This window comes from Bipolaris victoriae, assembly GCF_000527765.1.
Source record: "Bipolaris victoriae FI3 unplaced genomic scaffold scaffold_32, whole genome shotgun sequence".
In the NCBI taxonomy this organism is placed as follows: Eukaryota; Fungi; Ascomycota; class Dothideomycetes; order Pleosporales; family Pleosporaceae; genus Bipolaris; species Bipolaris victoriae.
The window spans coordinates 274401-294838 of NW_014575360.1; the positions used below are offsets into that span (position 1 = coordinate 274401).

The following is a 20438-nucleotide window of genomic DNA, read 5'->3' on the forward strand; positions in this document are numbered from 1 at the left end:
GTTTTTTTTCTTGCTGTCTTTTTTTTGGGGGGGGAGGTAAGGTTGGTTCAACAGATTTTGTTGATGGGGATGGGGGATGGGGGATGGGGGTTGCTAGGACAGGATGCTGATGATGTGTTTTGGTGTGGTTATTTGGTAAATAACGGCATGGCTGTTGGTTGATGTTTGATAAGTGAGAGATTGGATTGGGGGTGGTAGGATGGATGTTGTGCTTGTAAGTGTGCGGGTTTCGGAAAAGAAGGGGTAGGTTGATAATGGTGGCTCCTTTGGCATGAATATATGTTTTTTTCTTTGTGGACGGATATATGTATTGAGACGTATTTCTATCATGGACTCGTAGATAATAGGCTAGGTACGTAGGAGTTTCTAGTTAATACACTTGGTTCAAATGCAGATATGTTTTCGCTATACAGTGAGACCTCCCACTTACTTTGCAATGTTCACTGGAGCAACGCCATATTTCATATCTGACTGAGGAAACAATATTTTGACTTCTAATATAAATTAATTTCTGTAGCATTGTTGCTGAACAGCTGCTGTCGTTGAAGTTTTCTGGTGTAGTCCCCAGACCGTCTACTTCCAACACCTGATACCTAAATCCCTACGACAATCTCCAGTTGTGCATATACTCCCTATTGTTAAAAAAACACTCATAAACTTCTTCCAGTATAATCGAAATCCTGCACATCCAGCCTTTCCATAGCCTCCTCACCACCGAGTACCAGCAAAAATTCCATCTCCTTCTCACTACTATATCCGTGATATGTAAATATATTTTCCAATTTTCCAATTATTTCACATACGACCATCGGCGAAGTGCAAAATTGGGTCTCGTTCGCTCCCCAGACATTAAACCTTCGACCGGCGGACTAGTAGTCAGGTGGGTGACCACTGGCGAATCCCCGCTGTTGTATGTTTTTTTTTCGCAGTCGGATATCCTATGATTTTTTGCATGATAAGCGGTGTGGGTGAAATAACACGTGTTTTCGCATGCAAGTGTGAAAAGTAATCAGTGTTGTTTTTGGGGTATTTGAGATTACACAGCGACGCTTGTTCATGTCGCAGGAGTTGTGCCACAGTGTTGGGCTTTTGGCAAACTCGGATTAAAACAGATAACCCGTTTCATACTATTATTTCTCCATAACTTATAAAGTCAGTCGTATACATAATCCGTGTGCCATACAGTTCGTGTTAGGACGTTAGACTGGCCTATTTCCTTACGACGGACCACCATTTGGAGAAGCGCATGATACTCATATCATAACCCTTCCACCAACAATAGACCCAAGAGGCGGCCCAGGTGGAGCCCAGGATGACCGCGAGACCAACGAGGTTCGAGTTCTTCCAGGACCATGGCTCTTGCTCCTGCAGTAGAGCAGTGTTAGCCACGAAACCAGATAGAAAGTGTGATCAAAGTCGTACCTGGATGCCTCTACCAACAAGATGCTTTTCAACATCGCTAGATTGGGTGACAGCCTTGATAGAGTTGATGACAAGATTAAAATCGCCTTCTTGGGAGCCGAAGAAACTATTTCGCCTATTAGCAACAGAACAGAGAGTAGACCACAAAAAACACAAAGTCATACCTCCTAATCATAATGGTGAACCGTTTCACACTCTCCGTATCCAACGGCTTAGTATCATTCTGCTCTCTCCCCCGATACGTCGCCTTCATCGCATGCCACGGCACAAACACCCCCATGCCACTCTTTGAATCAAAATCATACTCAAAGTTAATCGACGACTGCTCGCGCCCATCCGCCGAAGGCGGCAAAAGCTCATCCTTGAGCGTCAGCGTATACTTTTTTCCATCAAGCTCGCCGATATCCAGGAAAATGCCATCGTATGCAGACAAATCCCAGGCTCGGGTCTCGCCCGTGGTGCGCTGACTAGCGAATCCCGCACCACCGAGCGCTTTTGTGTCGAGGGTGCCGTGGAAACGTGCGGAGGAGCCGTTGATGCTGAGATAGGATTGCGAAGCCCCGCCGCGAACGCGGTCGTCGCTTGCTGTCCAGTCTGAAGCGTTCCAGCCTCTTTTTTGATGGAAAGAAAAAAATTCATGTCAGCATGGGAGGGTTGCTCAATGTACAGTAGTTATATACGATGACGTCACTTAGGGATGGTGTTATACATACTCGCATCCGCCAAAAAGCGTGAGTTCCTTTTGTTTTTCCATTGTGAAATTGATGGGTTTGATGGGAAAGGGGATTTTGGGTGTGCAAAGGAAGGACCAATGTTGTGGATATGTTAATAAAGATGGTTCGATCGGTCCTACTGACGTACTTCAGTTACCTACCGCTACTTAATGCCGAGCCCGGGTCTGTGCTGGTAAATAAGCAACCGGATTTACTATCGTGTTCAACAATCATTCCTCGCTCCGACTTGTTTTGCCGTGTTCATAAGCTTAGGTTGTGTGCGCGATTGTATTTGTTTAGACAGAATGGATTTCAGAAGTCTGGAGCGCATGAATGCTACGGATGAGTCCATCCTACGCGAACCGTATCGACCATTCTACAACATCTTTGGGAGTAAACCCATCTTGGTCAAACAGTACTTCTTCCCCATATTTCCCTTCGTATCCGGAACTTGTGTTCTAATTAGTGCGGTAGGAGTAATGATTACGACCGAACGGCTTTCAAAGAACACCCGTGGCTGGGCGGTGTACTACTGTTCGATAACGTCACCTCGGATGCGCGGGATCATGCCGCCAACGAGAGAAGTGGGTTTTCCATCAATGTCTGTGTCGAAAACGAGTCAGAATGGTTAATGAATCTGACAGCATTTCTTGCGTGGCTTAAACTAAGCGTGTACATGGCTATTGTGTCGGTGGCCATTGTGCTGTCGTTCCATCTCAAGTTACAACCAACACCACTCGGTTAGCATACAACTACTTTCGTCTGGAAATCCCCACTAATATGCGGTACAGAGCTGCGCTTTGCACTGCCACTGGGTGTTATCTTCTGGATCTTGTCCTTGGCATGTATGGCTGCGGGGCTGGCTAATTACATCAATACCGTCTCACGATACAGTCGGCGTCGGGCACTGGTGCAAACAGGATGGAAGACACAGGTTGTATTCACGGTGGTATCATGTGCCATTGTTGGAACGTGTGTGCTGTTTCTCGCTACAAACGCAGAGAAGTAGGATTTCTTTACATGTTTGCATGAGACGTGACAGTTGACTCTCAATACAGGCCATAGGTGCTCTCATAAATCGCATGCTTTTGCTGAAATCTCCCCTGGCAGAATGTCGTAGCTTTGTCCGCTTTCCCTAGTAACTCATCACAGCCTCATGTCCTATTTAGTCTGCCTCGAGAATCGCCCAGGTCTGGTCGTCAAGAGTTGTGTATATCAGACCACCTGCCAACAGATCCTCACCCGCCTTTGCTACGTCTGCGGCGTCGATGCCGAGCTTGGAGGCAATTTCATACTGATTCACGCCCTCGTTTGACTGTTCAACTTCTTTCAAAAAGCTGAAGACCCTCTTCGCAGCTTGAGAGTAGCCTGCGAGGTCGGCCCCGCCATACCCGCCCTCTATCGCCTGTTGTTTTCCTGCTCCATTGGTTGTAGCACCGCCGGCCTGGCCAGGAGGACCACGCGTAAAGTAGAGATGGATGGCCGTTGCTTCGAGCAAGTGGTAAGAGATTTCGTTCATGTCCTCGATTGGGCGAATGATTGTCGCTCCGACCGATTTGCGGTCATTGAAGCTCCTTAGCTTACCCCATGCCCTGCAGTATGCGCCTTCGACGAGCTTAGCCTTGGCAAGGCTGCTGTGGTCTACTGTCTCGGGATTGACCCATTGCTTGACCTCTATGCTACCGGTGCCGTCATCGAGGCGATATGTGGTGTTTGTGGTCTGGTTAGATATGTTGCGTATTTGGCCGACAAGTGTGAGCTGACTACAAGTTAGCGCAAGCATATATATCCAACGTGGGGCTGTCGTGTACCTGGCTGATTACTGTGCCGTCAATTTTGAAGGTTTCGTTGCTCCCTGCCTCTCCTTGGGCGTCTAGTATCTGCTTGATCGTAACAGGGCGTATCGAGTCCTGGATTTGGTTTTGCCGGCCACCGGGACTCTGTGTGCTGCCGCCTTCTCCTGGTATGAAGCCGCCTCCGCCACCACCGCCGCCAGCGCCATAGGACGTGTACGAGGTTTCGTAGTTGTTGTAGTCTGATATGGTAAGCCTGAATGCTTAGGAGTATTGGAACATGGAAAACTTACTCATCCTATTGACTGCAGTTGAGAGACGCCGTGTACAACAAATCTACTCGAGGCAAAACGCGTCGGACGCGCCTGCCTCATCGCGGGGCACGTGAACGCTATTTCAACAGCATCCCTGCCGCCAAGATTTAGGAAGGTCCGTGCTCGAAATTTTCCCAAGAGCGACTCTACGCGCAACTTTCTAGCATCAAGCAGAGCAAAAGTTCACCTCCGTCCTCCCGGAACCCTATAGTTGAGCAGCCCAACATGGCCCACCGCGCGAGCTCGCCGGCGCTCTCCGAAACCGAGTTCGACATTTTTGATGCTCTAGCCGGCGGCGATGACATTCCGCAAGAGACGGACCTGAACGCAGATCTGGGCTTGGATCTTGACGTTGGCAGTGACGATGGATCCGACGATGAGGCCTTCATCGCTGCGAAACAGGCCGCTTCAAATCGCAAAGCCTCGAACGTAGGCAAGTCGGTCAAGAAGGGTGGAGGCTTCCAAGCCATGGGCCTAAATGCGGCGCTTCTGAAAGCTATCACACAAAAGGGCTTCAAGGTCCCGACTCCGATTCAGCGTAAGGCAGTGCCACTTATGCTTCAAGGCGAGGATGTGGTGGGAATGGCCAGAACCGGTTCCGGAAAGACGGCCGCTTTCGTTATACCTATGATCCAGAAGCTCAAGGCGCACTCCGCAAAAGTGGGCGCGCGTGGAATTATCATGTCGCCCTCTCGCGAACTTGCATTGCAAACACTCAAGGTAGTCAAGGAGCTGGGTCGTGGTACCGATTTGCGAACCATCTTGCTCGTTGGCGGTGACAGTCTTGAAGAACGTACGTATACACAATCACTAAGCCATTGCGATGCATGCTAACAATTCTGCAGAATTTAGCTCAATGACCACCAATCCCGATATCATCATTGCCACTCCGGGACGTTTCCTGCATCTCAAGGTTGAGATGGGCCTTGACCTCTCCTCGGTCAAGTACATTGTTTTCGACGAAGCCGATCGGTTGTTCGAAATGGGTTTTGCTGCCCAACTTTCGGAAATTCTTTACGCCCTCCCCGCCTCGAGGCAGACACTCTTGTTCAGTGCCACACTGCCAAAGTCACTCGTGGAGTTTGCCCGAGCGGGCTTACAAGAGCCCAAGTTGATACGTCTGGATGCGGAAAGCAAGATCTCGCCAGATCTCAAGAGTGCTTACTTTACCATCAAGTCGGGCGATCGAGATGGAGCTCTGCTGTACCTTCTGGACAATGTCATCAAAGTTCCCGTAGGTGAGACTGATGCCGCAAAGAAGGCCCGAGAAGAGAGCGAGAAGCTCAGCAAGAAGCGGAAGCGTAGTGAAGGCTTCGTCAAGGACCTTCCTGTTGCAGAGTCTACCATTATCTTTGCTGCAACGAAACACAGGGTAGAGTATCTGGCCAACCTTCTTCGAAATCTGGGATATGCTATATCTTATGGTGAGTGAGATGATGTGTCCTGTATTGATTTATACTAATTTTCTACAGTGTACGGTAATCTCGATCAAACTGCTCGAAAAGAGCAAATTCAAGACTTCCGAACTGGGTTGACCCGTATCCTTATCGTCACAGACGTTGCTGCTCGTGGTGTTGACATGCCTCACATCAACCATGTCATAAATTATGACTTTCCGTCACAACCCAAGATTTTTGTCCATCGGGTCGGACGAACAGCACGTGCGGGAAGAAAAGGTTGGGCATACAGTCTATGCAGACACGTCGACCTACCCTACCTCATAGATCTGCAGCTCTTTCTAGGCAAGCGCCTGCTTATGGGGCGGTCGAGTGACGAGCCAAACTACGCAGATGATTTTGTTGTTGGGAGCTTGTCGCCGTGGCAGGTAGAGAGCTCTGTGGAGCAAGTCAACAGACAACTCAGCGAGGACGAAGACTTGGCGCTTTTGCTAAGTGTTGCTGAAAAGGGTGAGCGACAGTACCAACGCACACGTAACCAGGCAAGCGCACAGAGTGTAGTGCGCGCCAAAGAATTAGCAGCGTCTCCTAATTTTGCTGAAACGCACATGCTTTTTAGCAATGATGCACACACCGCTCAAAGAGAGAAAGAAGACATGCTCGCGAGGATCCAGTCATTCCGTCCCGCGGAAACAGTGTTTGAAATTGGGAAACGCGGGATCCATAGCGAAACAGCTGAGATTATGCGCAAAAGAAGAGAGCAGGTTGAGCGTCAGAAAGCTAAACAGGCGGCTAACAAAAAGGATGAAGATGAGCTGGACACTATTCATGCTTCTTCAAGAGAAGCAAATGACGAGGACATGTCCTCGGAAGATGAAGTCGAGGTTGCAGAGGGTGTCTATGATTCTGACTCTGACGAGCTTGAAGTGTCAGTGTCACAGCCGGCCTCGAAGAAGTCTAAGCAAGACAGCTGGAGGAACGACGACTACTTCATGTCGTATACTCCCAAGGAGAACTTGGCCGAAGAAAAGGCATATGGAGTTAGCGGTGGAGATGCTGGCAACACCAACTTTGTGTCTGCAGCAAGAGCGGCAGAGATGTCACTGGTCAACGACGAGATTCAAGGTTTCGCAGACGCGGTCAAGTCCAAGATGCGGTGGGACAAAAAGTCCAAGAAGTATGTCAACCGCACCAACGACGACGACGGGTCCAAGGGAGCCAAGATGATCCGCGGGGAGAGTGGACAAAAAATTGCGGCGAGTTTCCGCAGCGGTCGTTTTGATGACTGGCGCAAAGCAAACAAGGTCAAGATGCCGAGGGTGGGCGAGATGGAATCCGCCAACCGCCCAGCAGCATCTTTCAACAACGCACCTCGGTACAAGCACAAATCGGAAAAGGCACCGAAGCAAGCTGACCGATACCGCGATGATTATCATGTGCAGAAGAAGCGGGTGGCTGAAGCACAGGAGAAGCGCATTGGTGCCTTCAAGGACGGAAAGGGCAAGAGTGAGCTTCGGGATGTGGATACAGTGCGCAAGAACCGCAAAATCCAGGAGAAACGGCGAGAAAAGAATGCGCGGCCGTCGAAAAAGCGGAAACATTGAGATGGTTGAATCAATACACGGGCCTTATGCCTGGACGCATGAATCGACAATGATGAGGTTTGAGTTGGCACGTGTCAGCGACGCTGCTGTGTAACATGATGAAGATCCACCGTGGTCGCGGGCCGAGGTGCTCAGTATCGGATGTGATTTGTCGGCCGGCGCTGTGGCGAGGCAAAACAAAGAAGGTGGCTGCACCATTGGCCAGAGGGGCTAATTGTGCGAGAAAGGACCGTTGTAATGGGCAAGGTCAGGTCATGGTTGCTTTTATTCGCAGAGGCTGTCGTTGCTTTGCTGTGCCACCTGGGTGCGGATTGGCGAAACTTAATCGGGTACTGGAACAGAGTTGTGGGCAAGCACCAAGCCCCTCTGGGCCAAAGCACATTGGACTCAATAGTGGCTTTTTTTTATACCTGCGCACATCGCGGTGGTCGACGAGAAATAAAGGTTGCAAAAACAAGTCGTGGCTCGATTTGCAGCGACGTGGACCCCCCTTGAGTACTTTTGTGTTTGGGGTTTGGGGGTGCTAAGTTTGGGGGTGCAGGCCATTAAGACGCAAACGGACGATATCTACATGTGGTATGTATGCACGTATTCATGTAGGTCTACTCCATACTCTACCGAGCAAGGGCGATAGGTGCAAAACATCCGCTAGGCAAATGACAGTGACAGGCGCCTGCACCATTGCATGTACTCGGCGCCTAGGGTCAAGGCTTGCCTGCAAGCTCACCACCCTCAATAAGGTCCGAAGCAGGGACAGGGCTTCCAGGGGAGGGGGGGCCGCATCCACATCGGGTGCACATGGCAATGCAGGCACGTCATCCCACCATCGAGGAGATTTCTTTGAGCCGACATATTTCTTCTCCACTCAACGAAACTCAAGGGTGCACACCACCATTCCCTATTCTGGGCAAACGCCGCCAGACCTCAATAGCCTTGGAATCCTCCTGCATCCGCGCTGCGGCAGCTCACCCGACGTTCTTCCAGAAGCCGCCACATTTGTTATTGCTGACGCTGCAGCTGTTGCTACTAGGTGTACTGTTACTGCTACTGTGCTACTGCTACTACTACTACTGCTGCCATTGCTTTTTTGTCTTCTCCCTTGGTTGCAACCAAGTGCTACGGCTGGCTGACTGCACTTAGACGCTGTGTGGGTGGCCTGAGAGCCGTGGCTTCGGCCTCGGGGTTTTGGAAGTACGCGATGCCGACCAACAATCCTCCTACGCCTCCCCGTACTTCAACGGCTTTTTGATATTCAACATGTCCCCAATCCGTCGGCCAATTTCGCAGCAATACGCTCGACGCTTTTCAATCAAAACCAAACACGCGCACCAGACGCCGGCACGCAGGTCAACGGCTGCGGCGTGGTTCTCTTACGGCGGCGCAGTCTAGACTGCCGCTCTAGTCGGGTGGCTGCAAGCGTAGTCACATTCCATATCTCGGTAAACGGCTGCTTGGTTGTTGATATAGCATATTACCGGAAATTTCTCGCTCCGCTGCGGGCCTGACGAGTCGACTCGAAGGGGGGTGTCAGCAGCGGATGTCTGCAGGGTTTGCCTGTCATAGACACGCATTGTAAGGAGCTGGCTGCAGGGCGCCTTGGGGGGCAAAGCCATGAGCCGCACATGCTGTGTGAGCATGTCCAACTACACAGGCTCATATCCTTACACAGGACCCACGCGACCATCAACTTTGAGCATAGTAGACGCATTACACAAGATATCGACGCACCGAGGCCAGCACTGGACCAACTCGGCCCGCACCCAGTCGCAAATCGACAGTGGTCCCGCGCCCAGGTGCAAGGGAGGGCGAGGCTGCAAGGGCCCCCAGGAGGGAACGGACAGCATGGCGGGCGAGGGCCCCTGGCAGAGGCTACTTTGGCACAACGTGTCCTGAGCACCGGTTCGTAGATCCCGCCCGCAACTCTGTCGCAATATTTGGGGCGTCGCCATGCGGCTGACGCCAACCTGTCACCATACGGAGCCCGTACGAACACGAGATTTGGGGGGCATGGCAAAGCGGGCAGAGGGCCGTATACGCAGTTGCAAGACGACTAGTTGCAACAGCGAAACGTGCGGACGGAGCTCTCAACAATCATCGTCACTGCACAAACACAGCGGCTGGGCCCGCCACCGCAGGACGAGCAGTCCCGGGACATTGGACAGGCCGTTATGTGGATGCCGTAGCTCCGGCGAATGGTACTCAGAAGTGAAAGCAATCTATATAGGCGATATAGGGCCTGCTCCCAACGACAACACTTCCGCTATCTAAGATTATTTTTGGATCTCAATCATGGGCGAACAAGGCTAAATAGACGGCCTAGCTTCAGGGCCATTGCGTTGGTTTCTTGGGCTGGGTGTTATATTTTCCGCAGGTGGGGTTGCAGCACCAATCACACGCTTGGCGGCCTTTGCCAGGTTTTATCCCCAAAACAAGCATGCGCTTTTCGGCCGTAAAAAAAAATACCCTAGTCGAGCGATGGTGCCATCCCCCCCTCCCCCCGACGAGCGACGAGGAAACGCTCCTGCAGACCTGACTCATACTCCCTGCGTTTTGGATCTCGGCTCATTCCGCTAAGAGCAGGGTGAAGATGTGCAGAGGGGACGTCTCCAAGCCATGGCCGCCGACATGCTGGGGGGCGCTGGCTCTGCCCTTGTTCAAGCGAGTATGTACATGTGCCGTGCCCTACCACTGCAGCTTGTGTTGGGGTAGCGACAAGGGCAATCCGCAATTTGTCATGGCCATAGTTTATGATGGATGCTGGAAGTAAAGTGTGTCCAAGTACATGTGTTGGTTGCTCATGGATAAGCTCATCCAGGGATAGTGCTGTGGTATAGATCCCAGCCACGGCACCGATCTTCACGGCTCTCGGCTCAGCTAACCGCAGCTCCGTGTCGAGGTCGAGTCCCACGGGTCAGCAAGTCTATCCACCCATCCACTGTGGACTGCAGCGCGGAATCTTTGCCCTGCCGCACTCGCCGTTCTACCTTCTGAATGCGTCGCCGCGGTCGACAAGCGAGGTGGCCGCTAATGCTCCTGCTGCCACTCTTTTTGCCTTTCTCTCTCTTTGTGTGGCATCGGCAGCAGCGAAGCGCTCCGTTCGCTGTTTCTCATTCTCGTCGAGAAGGGAGAAAAAAATAAACACGAGGTCCTCACATGCCGAGGACGTCTCTCATCTGCAATGTTCGTCGTGCCCTCGACCTAGGCGTCGGCCCCGCATCATCAATGCTGCTACTACTGCGCACACGCCAGCACGACAAGCCATGCTGCCCGTAATGCCGTCTGTCCTGGCTCGGGCAGTTTGCAGGCAGATCTTCGACCGGGCGCCAACTTTCGATCGATTCACCCACCGGAGTTTTTTTGTGTGCCCAGTGCCATGCCCATGCAACACGAAGCCTATAATGGGACATATGATATGCCTGTACCGCATTTTGCCCATGGCACTATGTGTCGCTTCATAAGAGCATTGGACGCCACCCCTAGCGCGTGATTCTGGGGTGGTTGGGACTGAAGACTGTTCAGTGTTAGATTTTGCAGCGTGCATGAGAGGGTCGCCTGAAGCGTAAATGAGTCCGTTGTTTGACGTCTTATGCACCCGTCACTGGCCAAGATGCACACAACATTCCACACAGGGCCGCCTCAATGCCCAGCTGTGCAGAAGCTTTTTTGGCACCAAGTACGAGGGGGGCAGATACATAGTAGTATGTCGTCGGATGCAGCTTACTGTTGCTCGCGCGTGCTGTCCCAGAGCACACTGCATCTGCCAGATCTATCACCCGCACCATATACATAAGCTTACAGCGCCGGCGCCATGCAGCTAGGTGGGCATGGCGTGTCGCATGACAAAGCTACGTGCCCCACAAGATGCGACAAGAGTTCAGACTTGCCGCAGGAAGGGACGTCGCCGTAGGCTGAGAACCTAATGACGAATGGATTGCTTTTGCGGGCAAGTCGGACCTCGCTCGATGTGACGACGGAAATTTCCATACAAAAAGGCGTCGCCCTGCCTCAGCCATATCCGCACGGAGACGTCGATCATAGCAGTGGTCGTGTTTCCAACCTGTATGGGCTGTGATAGAGTTGACGCCAGGCATGTGCGTCATCATGCTCAGAGCATAGTAGTGCGGTAATGATTGTTATCGCAACTTGTACTTTGATATCGTACGTCCCACTGCTAGGGACCCTGAGCAAGCTTTCCCCGGCAATCAATGCAGAGTAGCCGCCGCGAGGCGAGGACTTCCGCTGCGACCGTCGGTCGGTGCGAAGAGGCGAGCGAGGCGATCCATGTGGTGGTTGGTCTGAAGGGGTCCTGACACGCGACTGACAGTGACAAGCGTCGCCATAGCAGTAGTGCACCACCGCCGCGGGCCTGTCATCGAGAGCCACAAATGTCCCTCCATGGAGCTTGCACTTGCGCTCGCAGTGCTAACCCCATGGCTCCTGAAACCCCGTGATCGTCTGGCTGAAATGACTTGGATCCTTTGCCGTTCCTGATGCTTGTCTAGGCCGAACGTTTTCGGCCTCTGGATATGCCTAATCGAGCCAGCAAAGGCAATTACTGGGTCGCACATAAGCGCACGCCGCGCATCAAGGGCCCCCCTCGACCTGTGCCATGCTTCAACTGAAAGTTTGCCTGGGCGGCCGCAAAACAATGGTGCAATGGCGTGTAGAAGCGCGAGCCATATCCCGTTAGCACACCCCGGCTCTCAGACGGTGCGGAAAGCAGGGGGATCGAGCGGCCTCTGACAAGGCTCCTCAACCCGCTTTGCCCATGCACCCACTACCAACTAATGGCCGTGCATAGGTGCTTCCGCGGGTGCATCGGCCGTCTGGGACACCCAGACTAGCAAAAATGTCGAAGAACCATCAGCCGAACGAGGGAAGCATGTCGTCGTCCCCGAGACGCATCCTCCCCTGCTCCCGTTGCCCGGAACTCAGCGTGGCCCCCGTCTCTTGGGAGGCCCCTCATGCACGACTTGACAGGGATTGGTAAAGATCTGTGAGCAAGAATTCCCCATAACTGACTGTGGTTATTACTGGGGAATTTCCGCCGAGTGGGCAGACGACTGCTCTGATGTTTTTACGATTTGCCATCCCAAATTCCCCATTGGCTCCACACTGAGTCAATACCATCGCCTCCCCTCTCCTCTTCCTCGTCCCATTACCCTGTTAGCTCCAGTAGACCTAACACCAACACTGGCCCCGCCGTCTTTTGCTTCCCTACGACTATCTATCCCAACTTACTACTCTGTGCCGATTCAGGCCTATACGACACTGCTGTCACAAAAGGTAATTTCAAGAGCCCGCTTCTCCTTCCTGATTCCATTGCTTTGATCTTCTTGTTGCTAGGCTGGCTTACGGCATGCCGCCTTTTCGGCATCGAGGGCCGTACGTACGTACCCAGTTGTACATTCGCCGCTTGTTTAGCCTTACGTAGTTGATCCCTACCCTTCTTCGTCATCATCCTCACCTCCCTCCTTTCATGTTCTGCATCAACTTACCTTCTTTACCATCTAGACTGTCTTCGACTTTCCTGGTCAACTTTACCGTGCTTTTGCTTCTTCCTTGGGTAGCAAAACTGAAGCGCGGTGTCCAAACCTGCGCAGTTTTCTGGCCCATCTGTACCTCCACACACACACCGTTGAGCTCCCGCTGCTGACGCGGCGTTTGAGCGCATAGCGGTAAAACTATGCAGAGCCTGGTTCTACCTGGTCCGACCTCACTCCTTTCTACGCCATTTGGGCGGCCGGCGGAAGCTGAAGACGGCCTGTCCAAATTACGGGCGAAATTCAGCCCTCACAGGTCTGCGCATCAGGATTACCCATCCCCGCCCATGTCAGAACCTCAATCCCCAGCTCGTCGACCAGCACAGTCTGTTGAATCTGCACGCCTATCTTATTCCCAGCCTGTAGGATCGTCTCAACGACAGGATAGCTTTGTTCAACCTCCTGCGCCACCCTCAATATACGATCCACGTTCATCAATGGCAACACACGTTCTCCCTCCGCAGCGACCACTATACCCTGGGGAATCCCAACCCAGGGACCAGGCTCTCTCTTACCAAACTGGACGTCCGCTCCAACATCAACCTTATGGACATTCTATTCTCCAACCCTATGGATATGGCTACCAGAATACCCCTTTGCCACCTTATGCTGGAGTGCAACACCAAGGGCCTATGGTTCAGCCAACTGCGATGATTGCACCACCACCAGCCAGGCCAGCCAAGCCAGCCAGAAGAACCAAAGCACATGTGGCGTCAGCCTGTGTCAATTGCAAGAAGGCACATCTCAGCTGTGACGTTCAGCGCCCTTGTGGTCGCTGTGTGGCTTCTGGTAAACAGGTTAGTTGCCCTTGTAAAGTCATTAGACCTGTAAGTCTGTTCCTGACGATGCTGATTCCGGAAAATAGGAGACATGCAAGGATGTGCAACACAAGAAGAGAGGGCGGCCGCGACTCAGGGACGACAGAGAATTCGCAAGAATGGAAGAAGGTAGACCGACCAGCCAACTGTTGGGTGCTCCACCTGTTGAAACCCCTGTTCACCATTCGACATACCCAGGGTCTCTTCTACCCCGAGCCCCTGATTCCCAGCGCATGTTTGCGGGCACTGCCCATCAGCGAGATCTCCCAAACGCCAGCCTTCCCTTACCGGTATCTACGACGAGAGACCCAGTCGCCGCCCCACTGCCTCTGCCCTATAGCACGGGAGCAAGCCCGGCATACCACAGTCTTCCAGTTGCATACCTGAGCTTGGACCTGATGATACAAAAAACAAATCATGCCTTTGTGGAATTGGTATCCTTTTTGGGAGACGTCCAGGGTAAGCATCTTGGCGATCTGCTGGAGCCCAGGCAAAACGAAAGTCTCCAGCGATTGCGTAACGAACTACGCGATGAGCGCGACGAACGTGAGCCGGCTTACATGGCACCCATCACTCCTGTGGGACAGGATCCCATGCGATCAGTAATGGACGCTGTCTCAGATCAAGAGATTGACCACTTCACTCAGGGCTCCACCAACAGGTCCATCTACCTCAGCTTCCGTGCTCCAGGTGCAGAGCCATATCAGTCGCTGCAAGTCCAAATCAGGCTTGCGAAGATCTCACTATACTTTGTGACGCTGGTTGTGATATCACCACCAAGGCTCGCAGCCCCAAACCTACTCACCCAGCAGCTTGCTCCTCCTACACCAAACAACGCACCCCAGACAACATCTGCGCTAAACAACGCACCGATATCATATCTCACGCCGCACCAGTCCCGTCGACCATCTTCAACCAGCTCCGGGCCGAGCTCACCGTACTACAATCTCTCGGCCGTCCGAACGTCCTTGCCTATGATAAGCCCCGGCTCCTACAGCAGTAGTCCATCTTACGGCTACTCGCCTACCGCAGGCGCAGGTGCAGACACTGGATACTTGCCTACCTACCAGCCTCCCACCCAACCCAGCACAAACACATACCCTTCGCCCTACGGATCCACCACTCGGCCGCCCACGTCGTCTTCGCAGCAACCCTTCCGCGAACTGAACCGCCCCGCACGTCTCGAGGGCCTACACCTTCCGCCCATTCGAACAGCACCCTCGCCCCTCGGCTCACCACTGCATATTGAAGCAATGAGCACGGGTGCTGCAGCGGCAGCAGAACATGAGCGTGCTAGACCACTAGAGTCGCTGGCGAGTGGTGCCGAGCAGCGAAGACTTGAGTCTCCTGAGACAGTGAAGCGGAGGCGATTGGATATTCAACAAATGCTGGAATAAGAAAAGAGGGGGTTGGGAAAGCTTTCACAGGGACATCAAGGGTTGATTTACCTGCTGGTCGGTTTTTCTTCTCCTTTGAACTGTCTTTTTTACGTCTGTCTTCCAGAAAACGGTGGAATGCATGCATATGATGGAAACGGGGAATGATTCAACTCGTTGTGTTTTTTCTTCTACTTCACTCTAGGTTCTGTTTCTTTTTTCATTCTGTTCTTCTTTTTCCTTACCTTTTTGCATTTTGGCAACTTAGTACGATCTCCGCATGATTCCGGCGTCTTTCTTCACCATGTTCTTTCTTGCCTCGGCATCTTTTTTTTCCTCTCTTGTTTTCTCTTACCTATCGCTTTTCTTATTTCCTTAATTGTCCATCATGTCCCATTTTGTTGAGCTTGCAACAAACCATTTTTACCTTAAAGATACCACGAACTCCTATTTTTTCTCTCTCCTCCTCTCACTTCTTCTCTTCTTCACGCCCCCCTGAGCTCGGGTCAGCTCGGGGCGAGCCGATTTCCAACCAAAAACAAAACTATTACTTAAGCATTTCACTTTTGTTCACACCGTTTGTGTGGATACAATACGAAGGGGGCGCGCATTTGCCACGGACATCGTACGACTGAGGCGGGCTTGGGGCTGCTAGGCTCTTTTTTTTATCATTTTGAGACTAAGCAGGTTACGAAAGGAGGATATACCCTTTTTTTACCATTTTTCTCTCCTGATTTTTTGCCGCAAATCTTCGGATAAGCTATCTTTTTCTTGGTTCGTTTATGATGGGATTTTAAGGTTTATGGGGTCGACAACATGTCATACAGACGTAGAGCTAGCTACATGAAATACTTGTATTGCATTATTTTTAACGAGAAAAATAAGTTCCATGACATTATACAACCCTTTTACTCATACATTACTAAACACATTTCACTGCACCCCCTTTAGGTTACTGATAGTTACTCATCTCGCTCAACCACTAATTTAGTCTAAGCTTTCCCACCGCGGCTATCGGATAAACCAAACAAAAAAAACGGGCGAAAGGAAGGGCAAAAGATATGCAAAACAGCACTTATCCTTTCTCCGCGCACCCCCCTCCTCCTATACGATTTTTTAAGAAAAAAAAATTGATGACCTGACGTCCGACCTATGCATGCTCTAAAACCGCGCTTAAGTCAACCCCCCCCCTTAGCTTCAAACCTTGGGTGTTCACAAACTCTAAAGGGCGGGATCGGCGAGAACATGACGAAGGGAACTCGGGCTGGGGGGGAATGGTGGGTAAAGTTGTGCTACTGGCTACGGAGGGGAGTCGCCGAGCTAGGCAGAGGAGCGGATGAGAGTCCGGTTGGTTTTTTAGGGTGATTAAGGATGTGATTGGGTTATGGTTAGGTTGGGCGTTTGCAGTTGGGTTGTATGTGTGTAAGAGATGGGTTCGGAGATACATGTTGCGAGTGTGGGGACGCGATGGGGTACTAGTTTATGTATGTATGTATTTGTATGCAAGGGATGTAAGTAGGGGGGTTGGTGAGAGGGGGAAATAATAAACTAAGTACATTGGGTATCGAGAAGAGACATGAGTGGCTTTGGTGTGCCTTGAAAGGAGAGAGCGCAGAAGATATGGCGGGTCTTTTTTTTTAGAGACAATTGGCCATGTGTGATTTCTGGTCTTCTCTTGCGGCAAGTGGTAGGGTATTGTGAAGAAATTCCCGGGTCTACGGTAAGGTTGGCGATAAGCTTAACCTAAGGCCTTGACCTTCTTTTTCTTCTTCTTTACACCACCATCGGCAGCAGCATCTGGTTTTTTGCCCTGCTGAAAGTCGCGCCAACTGTTGATTCTTGTGTCGCGTGTCTTCTCCCATGCCTCGTCTTGCTCTCTCTTGCGCTTGCGCTCCTTGGCCTCTTCTTCCTCTTTGCGCTGTGCCCTGCCCTCCTCGCGCATCGCTGCCTTCATCTGCCTCTGCTTCCTTAACTCATTCTCCCGTATCACCCAGATAGTTTTCTGCCGCCACTCCTTGGCAAACTCTTCACTGCGTGTTTCCTCGTCGTCGGCTGTGAGCTTCTTCTCGCGCATGAGCAGCATACGCGCATCGGCGATGTTTTCGTCGAGCTCTGCGCGCAGCTTCTCGTCGAGCAGCACCGTCTGGGCTTTCTTGAGGCGGTCGAAGGCGTCGGGGGCGAGCTCGTTCTTCGTCTTGTCCGGATGGATGAGGAGGGACTTTGCGCGGTAGACTTTTTTAATGTCGGATTCGGGGACACCGGGTTGGAGGTCTAGGACGGCGTATGCATCGAGGCTGAAGACGCTACGGATGCGATCAATCTCTGCGTCCTTGTCGAGCTCCTTGCCGATGCCTGCGAGCTCAGCATCGATGTCCGCCATGTTGGCGTGAGGTAGATTGCACGTAGAATGGATATGTTTCAGACAGCTTCAGTCCGTCAGAGTGAGTGTTAGTGAGGGTATCAAGTGTAGGCACGATTATCGGCGCTATGCTTGGTCTTCCTTGGAGGAAGATGAAAGGTGAAGGTAAGCGTCGCAGCGGTGATGGCCAGCCATAGCAATCCCCGCGGCGAAGCGCACAGACCATCTAAAGTTCTCCACCAAAAAGTTCTCTTGAGATGCGACGCGAAAGCCTCAACTCCAAATTGCCCGAGGAAAGTGTCCAGCGCCAGAATGGCTGCACCAGAAATTACCGGTCGCACAAGGCCTACAAAGGTCAAGAAGCGTGAGAATGTCCAGAAACGGAAGCGCGACGATGTAGATGTGGAGAAGCTGGAGCAGGCAGTTCAGGACCTGGTAGGCTTGCGAAAACATCGCAATTTGACAGGGCGCATGAGACTGACTGTAGACACAGGACCCCAAGCAAAGCTCCCACAAAGACTTCACCGACCTGCCGCTCTCCGACCCGACCAAACAAGGCCTCAAGTCTGCACACTTTGCTGTTATGACCGACATCCAGGCCAAGGCGATTCCGCTTGCGCTCAAGGGCCACGACATACTCGGCGCTGCGAAGACGGGAAGCGGAAAGACACTTTCCTTCATCATCCCCGTTCTGGAGAACCTCTACCGGCTGCAACACGTTGGGCCAGACGCAGGCCTGGGCGCTTTGATTCTGTCCCCGACCCGAGAACTCGCCATCCAGATTTTCGATGTCCTGCGCAAGATTGGAAGACATGGCCATATGTTTGCTGCAGGTCTTCTTATTGGAGGCAAGAGTTTGCAAGCTGAGAGGGAGGCTCTAACTAAAATGAACATACTTGTCGCAACACCAGGAAGAATGCTGCAGCATCTGTCGCAGACAGCCGCCTTCAACGTTGACGATCTCAAGATGCTGGTGCTGGATGAAGCGGATAGGATTCTTGATATGGGTTTTCAGCGGGATGTGGATGCAATCATCGAGTATCTGCCAAAGGAGAGGCAAACACTGCTCTTCTCCGCTACTCAGTCTAAGAAGGTGTCGGACCTTGCACGTTTGAGTCTCCAGGACCCCGAGTACGTATCAGTTCATGCCGAGGACAAGAGCGCAACGCCGAAGGGACTCACGCAAAACTACATTATTTGCCCTCTGGAGGAGAAGCTGGACACTCTGTGGAGTTTCATTCAGGCGAGCAAGAAGTCCAAGATCCTTTGCTTCTTCTCGTCTGCCAAGACTGTTCGATTTGTCTACGAGTCCTTTCGTCATATGCAGCCCGGTATCCCACTGTTGCACATCCATGGTCGCCAGAAGCAAGGTGCTCGATTAGACACAACTGCCAAGTTTTCCTCAGCCAAACACTCGTGTCTCTTTGCAACCGATGTTGCTGCTCGAGGTCTGGATTTCCCTGCTGTCGACTTCGTCATTCAGGTCGACTGCCCTGATGATGTCGACACGTATATTCACCGAGTCGGTCGAACGGCACGATACAACCGAGAAGGACGTGGTGTGCTTTTCCTAGCACCCAGTGAAGAAGAGGGCATGCTGAAGCGTCTGGAAGCCAAGAAAGTGCCCATCGAGATGATCAATGTGCGACAAAAGAAGCGCCAGTCAATCAAGGATCAGCTGCAGAACATGTGCTTCCAGGACCCTGCCTTGAAGTATCTGGGACAAAAGGCCTTCATGACACATGTCAAATCTATCTATCTACAAAAGGATAAGGAGGTCTTCAAGCTGAAGGAATATAATCTCGAAGCATACGCGGCAAGTCTGGGTCTCCCAGGAACACCAAGGATCAAGTTCTTGAAGGACGACGACAGCAAGCAGAAGAAACAGGCATCGAGGCAGACTATTGAAATCTCTGATTCATCAGACACTGAAGAAGTCACGAAGACAGACAAGCCTGTGCGGACTAAGTACGATCGCATGTTCGAGCGCAAGAACCAGGATGTTCTTGCAGAGCATTACCAGAAACTTGTTAGGAACGAAGACGAGGAGGCGCAGGTAGACGAGTTTAGTGGGGCTGGAGCGGCGACCAACGGAGACGACGATTTCATGGCTGTTAAACGACGGATTCCAGCAGATGACGAACCCGAGGACCTCAATACCGACCAGGACCCCATGCTTTCTGTGGGCGGTCGTGTTGTCCACATTGCTGGCGCATCGCAACCCATTGTTATTGACAGCCATCGCCGAGAGAAACTTCTTCAATCCAAGAAGAAGCTTACCAAGCTCATGGACAAAGGCAAGAAGCTCGTCTACGACGATGAAGGAAACCCACATGAAGTTTACGAACTCGAAGACGAAGAGCAATTCCGCGCCAAAGGTTTGCCAGAAGAGCAACGACAGAAGTTCATCGAAGCCGCACGTGAAGAAGTTCAAAATGCCGATATCGAAGACAAAGCGACCGCCAAGGCAAAGAGGAAAGAAAAGTTGCGGAAACGCAAAGAGAGGGAAAGAGCTGAGATGGCTAATGCTGACGACGATGCAAGCGATGCAGGCGTGGTACTTCCAGATCCCGGCGAAGACCTCTTGGCAAACTTTAGGGCAGATGCAGAGTATAGTGATGACGATAAGGACATGTCAGAGGAGGAACGACAAGAGGAGCCACCCAAGAAGCAGAAGAAGTGGTTCCAGTCTGACTCTGAGGACGAAGAAAAGGTCGCAAAGAAGAGGAAGAAGGCAAAGGCCGCGCACAGAGTCGAGGAGCTCGAGACGTTGGAGGATATGGAGGCGCTTGCTGCCGGCTTGCTAAACTGAGGTCATTGTGTTGTGTTTCTATAGTAATCCTTTTCCAAAATACCATCGCGTTTCATCCAAGTCCTTCCTGTCACCATTCTCCTGCTGTTTCCCTAGGAACGAATAACTTCTAGACTGCAATCACCTGCAGCCAATGTGGCTATAACAGGCGTCAATGTTCTCAAGCCTGGATTCGAGCCGCCGGCTGAAATACCCCTGGCCGGAGCACAATATACATATTGGTGTACGATCTTAATATAAGCTTAATATAAGCTTACCGAGATATCGGATGTTCTACGAACAACATC

The 20438-nt window shown here is 51.7% G+C and overlaps 10 protein-coding genes across 10 annotated transcripts; 6 read left to right on the top strand and 4 right to left on the bottom strand.

Moving 5' to 3' along the window:
* Window positions 1-1209: 1209 nt before the first annotated feature.
* On the bottom strand, window positions 1210-2176 carry COCVIDRAFT_25727 (hypothetical protein; the record flags this gene model as incomplete). Its single annotated transcript, XM_014702225.1, has 4 exons — window positions 1210-1365; window positions 1423-1528; window positions 1587-2033; window positions 2136-2176. 4 exons carry the CDS (start codon window positions 2174-2176, stop codon window positions 1210-1212), a joined length of 750 nt encoding a protein of 249 aa, XP_014557711.1.
* Window positions 2177-2440: 264 nt separating this feature from the next.
* On the top strand, window positions 2441-3144 carry COCVIDRAFT_36868 (hypothetical protein; the record flags this gene model as incomplete). Its single annotated transcript, XM_014702292.1, has 4 exons — window positions 2441-2550; window positions 2610-2719; window positions 2780-2875; window positions 2927-3144. The coding sequence occupies 4 exons, from the start codon at window positions 2441-2443 to the stop codon at window positions 3142-3144; spliced, it is 534 nt and encodes a 177-aa protein (XP_014557778.1).
* A 156-nt stretch (window positions 3145-3300) lies between these two features.
* On the bottom strand, window positions 3301-4225 carry COCVIDRAFT_15109 (hypothetical protein; the record flags this gene model as incomplete). The annotated part of the gene is made up of 3 exons (XM_014702209.1): window positions 3301-3894; window positions 3947-4170; window positions 4222-4225. The coding sequence occupies 3 exons, from the start codon at window positions 4223-4225 to the stop codon at window positions 3301-3303; spliced, it is 822 nt and encodes a 273-aa protein (XP_014557695.1).
* A 242-nt stretch (window positions 4226-4467) lies between these two features.
* COCVIDRAFT_96234 (hypothetical protein) lies at window positions 4468-7243 on the top strand (the record flags this gene model as incomplete). The annotated part of the gene is made up of 3 exons (XM_014702293.1): window positions 4468-5035; window positions 5088-5666; window positions 5715-7243. The coding sequence occupies 3 exons, from the start codon at window positions 4468-4470 to the stop codon at window positions 7241-7243; spliced, it is 2676 nt and encodes an 891-aa protein (XP_014557779.1).
* A 1471-nt stretch (window positions 7244-8714) lies between these two features.
* On the bottom strand, window positions 8715-9245 carry COCVIDRAFT_96443 (hypothetical protein; the record flags this gene model as incomplete). Its single annotated transcript, XM_014702294.1, has 1 exon — window positions 8715-9245. A coding segment is annotated over one exon (531 nt), but the record flags the coding sequence as incomplete, so codon positions are not given.
* A 585-nt stretch (window positions 9246-9830) lies between these two features.
* COCVIDRAFT_36872 (hypothetical protein) lies at window positions 9831-10730 on the top strand (the record flags this gene model as incomplete). The annotated part of the gene is made up of 3 exons (XM_014702295.1): window positions 9831-9986; window positions 10078-10358; window positions 10493-10730. 3 exons carry the CDS (start codon window positions 9831-9833, stop codon window positions 10728-10730), a joined length of 675 nt encoding a protein of 224 aa, XP_014557781.1.
* A 1654-nt stretch (window positions 10731-12384) lies between these two features.
* COCVIDRAFT_96394 (hypothetical protein) lies at window positions 12385-12681 on the top strand (the record flags this gene model as incomplete). Its single annotated transcript, XM_014702296.1, has 1 exon — window positions 12385-12681. A coding segment is annotated over one exon (297 nt), but the record flags the coding sequence as incomplete, so codon positions are not given.
* A 248-nt stretch (window positions 12682-12929) lies between these two features.
* On the top strand, window positions 12930-15001 carry COCVIDRAFT_96245 (hypothetical protein; the record flags this gene model as incomplete). The annotated part of the gene is made up of 2 exons (XM_014702297.1): window positions 12930-13583; window positions 13652-15001. 2 exons carry the CDS (start codon window positions 12930-12932, stop codon window positions 14999-15001), a joined length of 2004 nt encoding a protein of 667 aa, XP_014557783.1.
* A 1717-nt stretch (window positions 15002-16718) lies between these two features.
* Window positions 16719-17360, bottom strand: COCVIDRAFT_96326 (hypothetical protein; the record flags this gene model as incomplete). Its single annotated transcript, XM_014702298.1, has 1 exon — window positions 16719-17360. The coding sequence occupies one exon, from the start codon at window positions 17358-17360 to the stop codon at window positions 16719-16721; it is 642 nt and encodes a 213-aa protein (XP_014557784.1).
* A 291-nt stretch (window positions 17361-17651) lies between these two features.
* Window positions 17652-20151, top strand: COCVIDRAFT_96210 (hypothetical protein; the record flags this gene model as incomplete). Its single annotated transcript, XM_014702299.1, has 2 exons — window positions 17652-17774; window positions 17833-20151. The coding sequence occupies 2 exons, from the start codon at window positions 17652-17654 to the stop codon at window positions 20149-20151; spliced, it is 2442 nt and encodes an 813-aa protein (XP_014557785.1).
* Window positions 20152-20438: the final 287 nt, after the last annotated feature.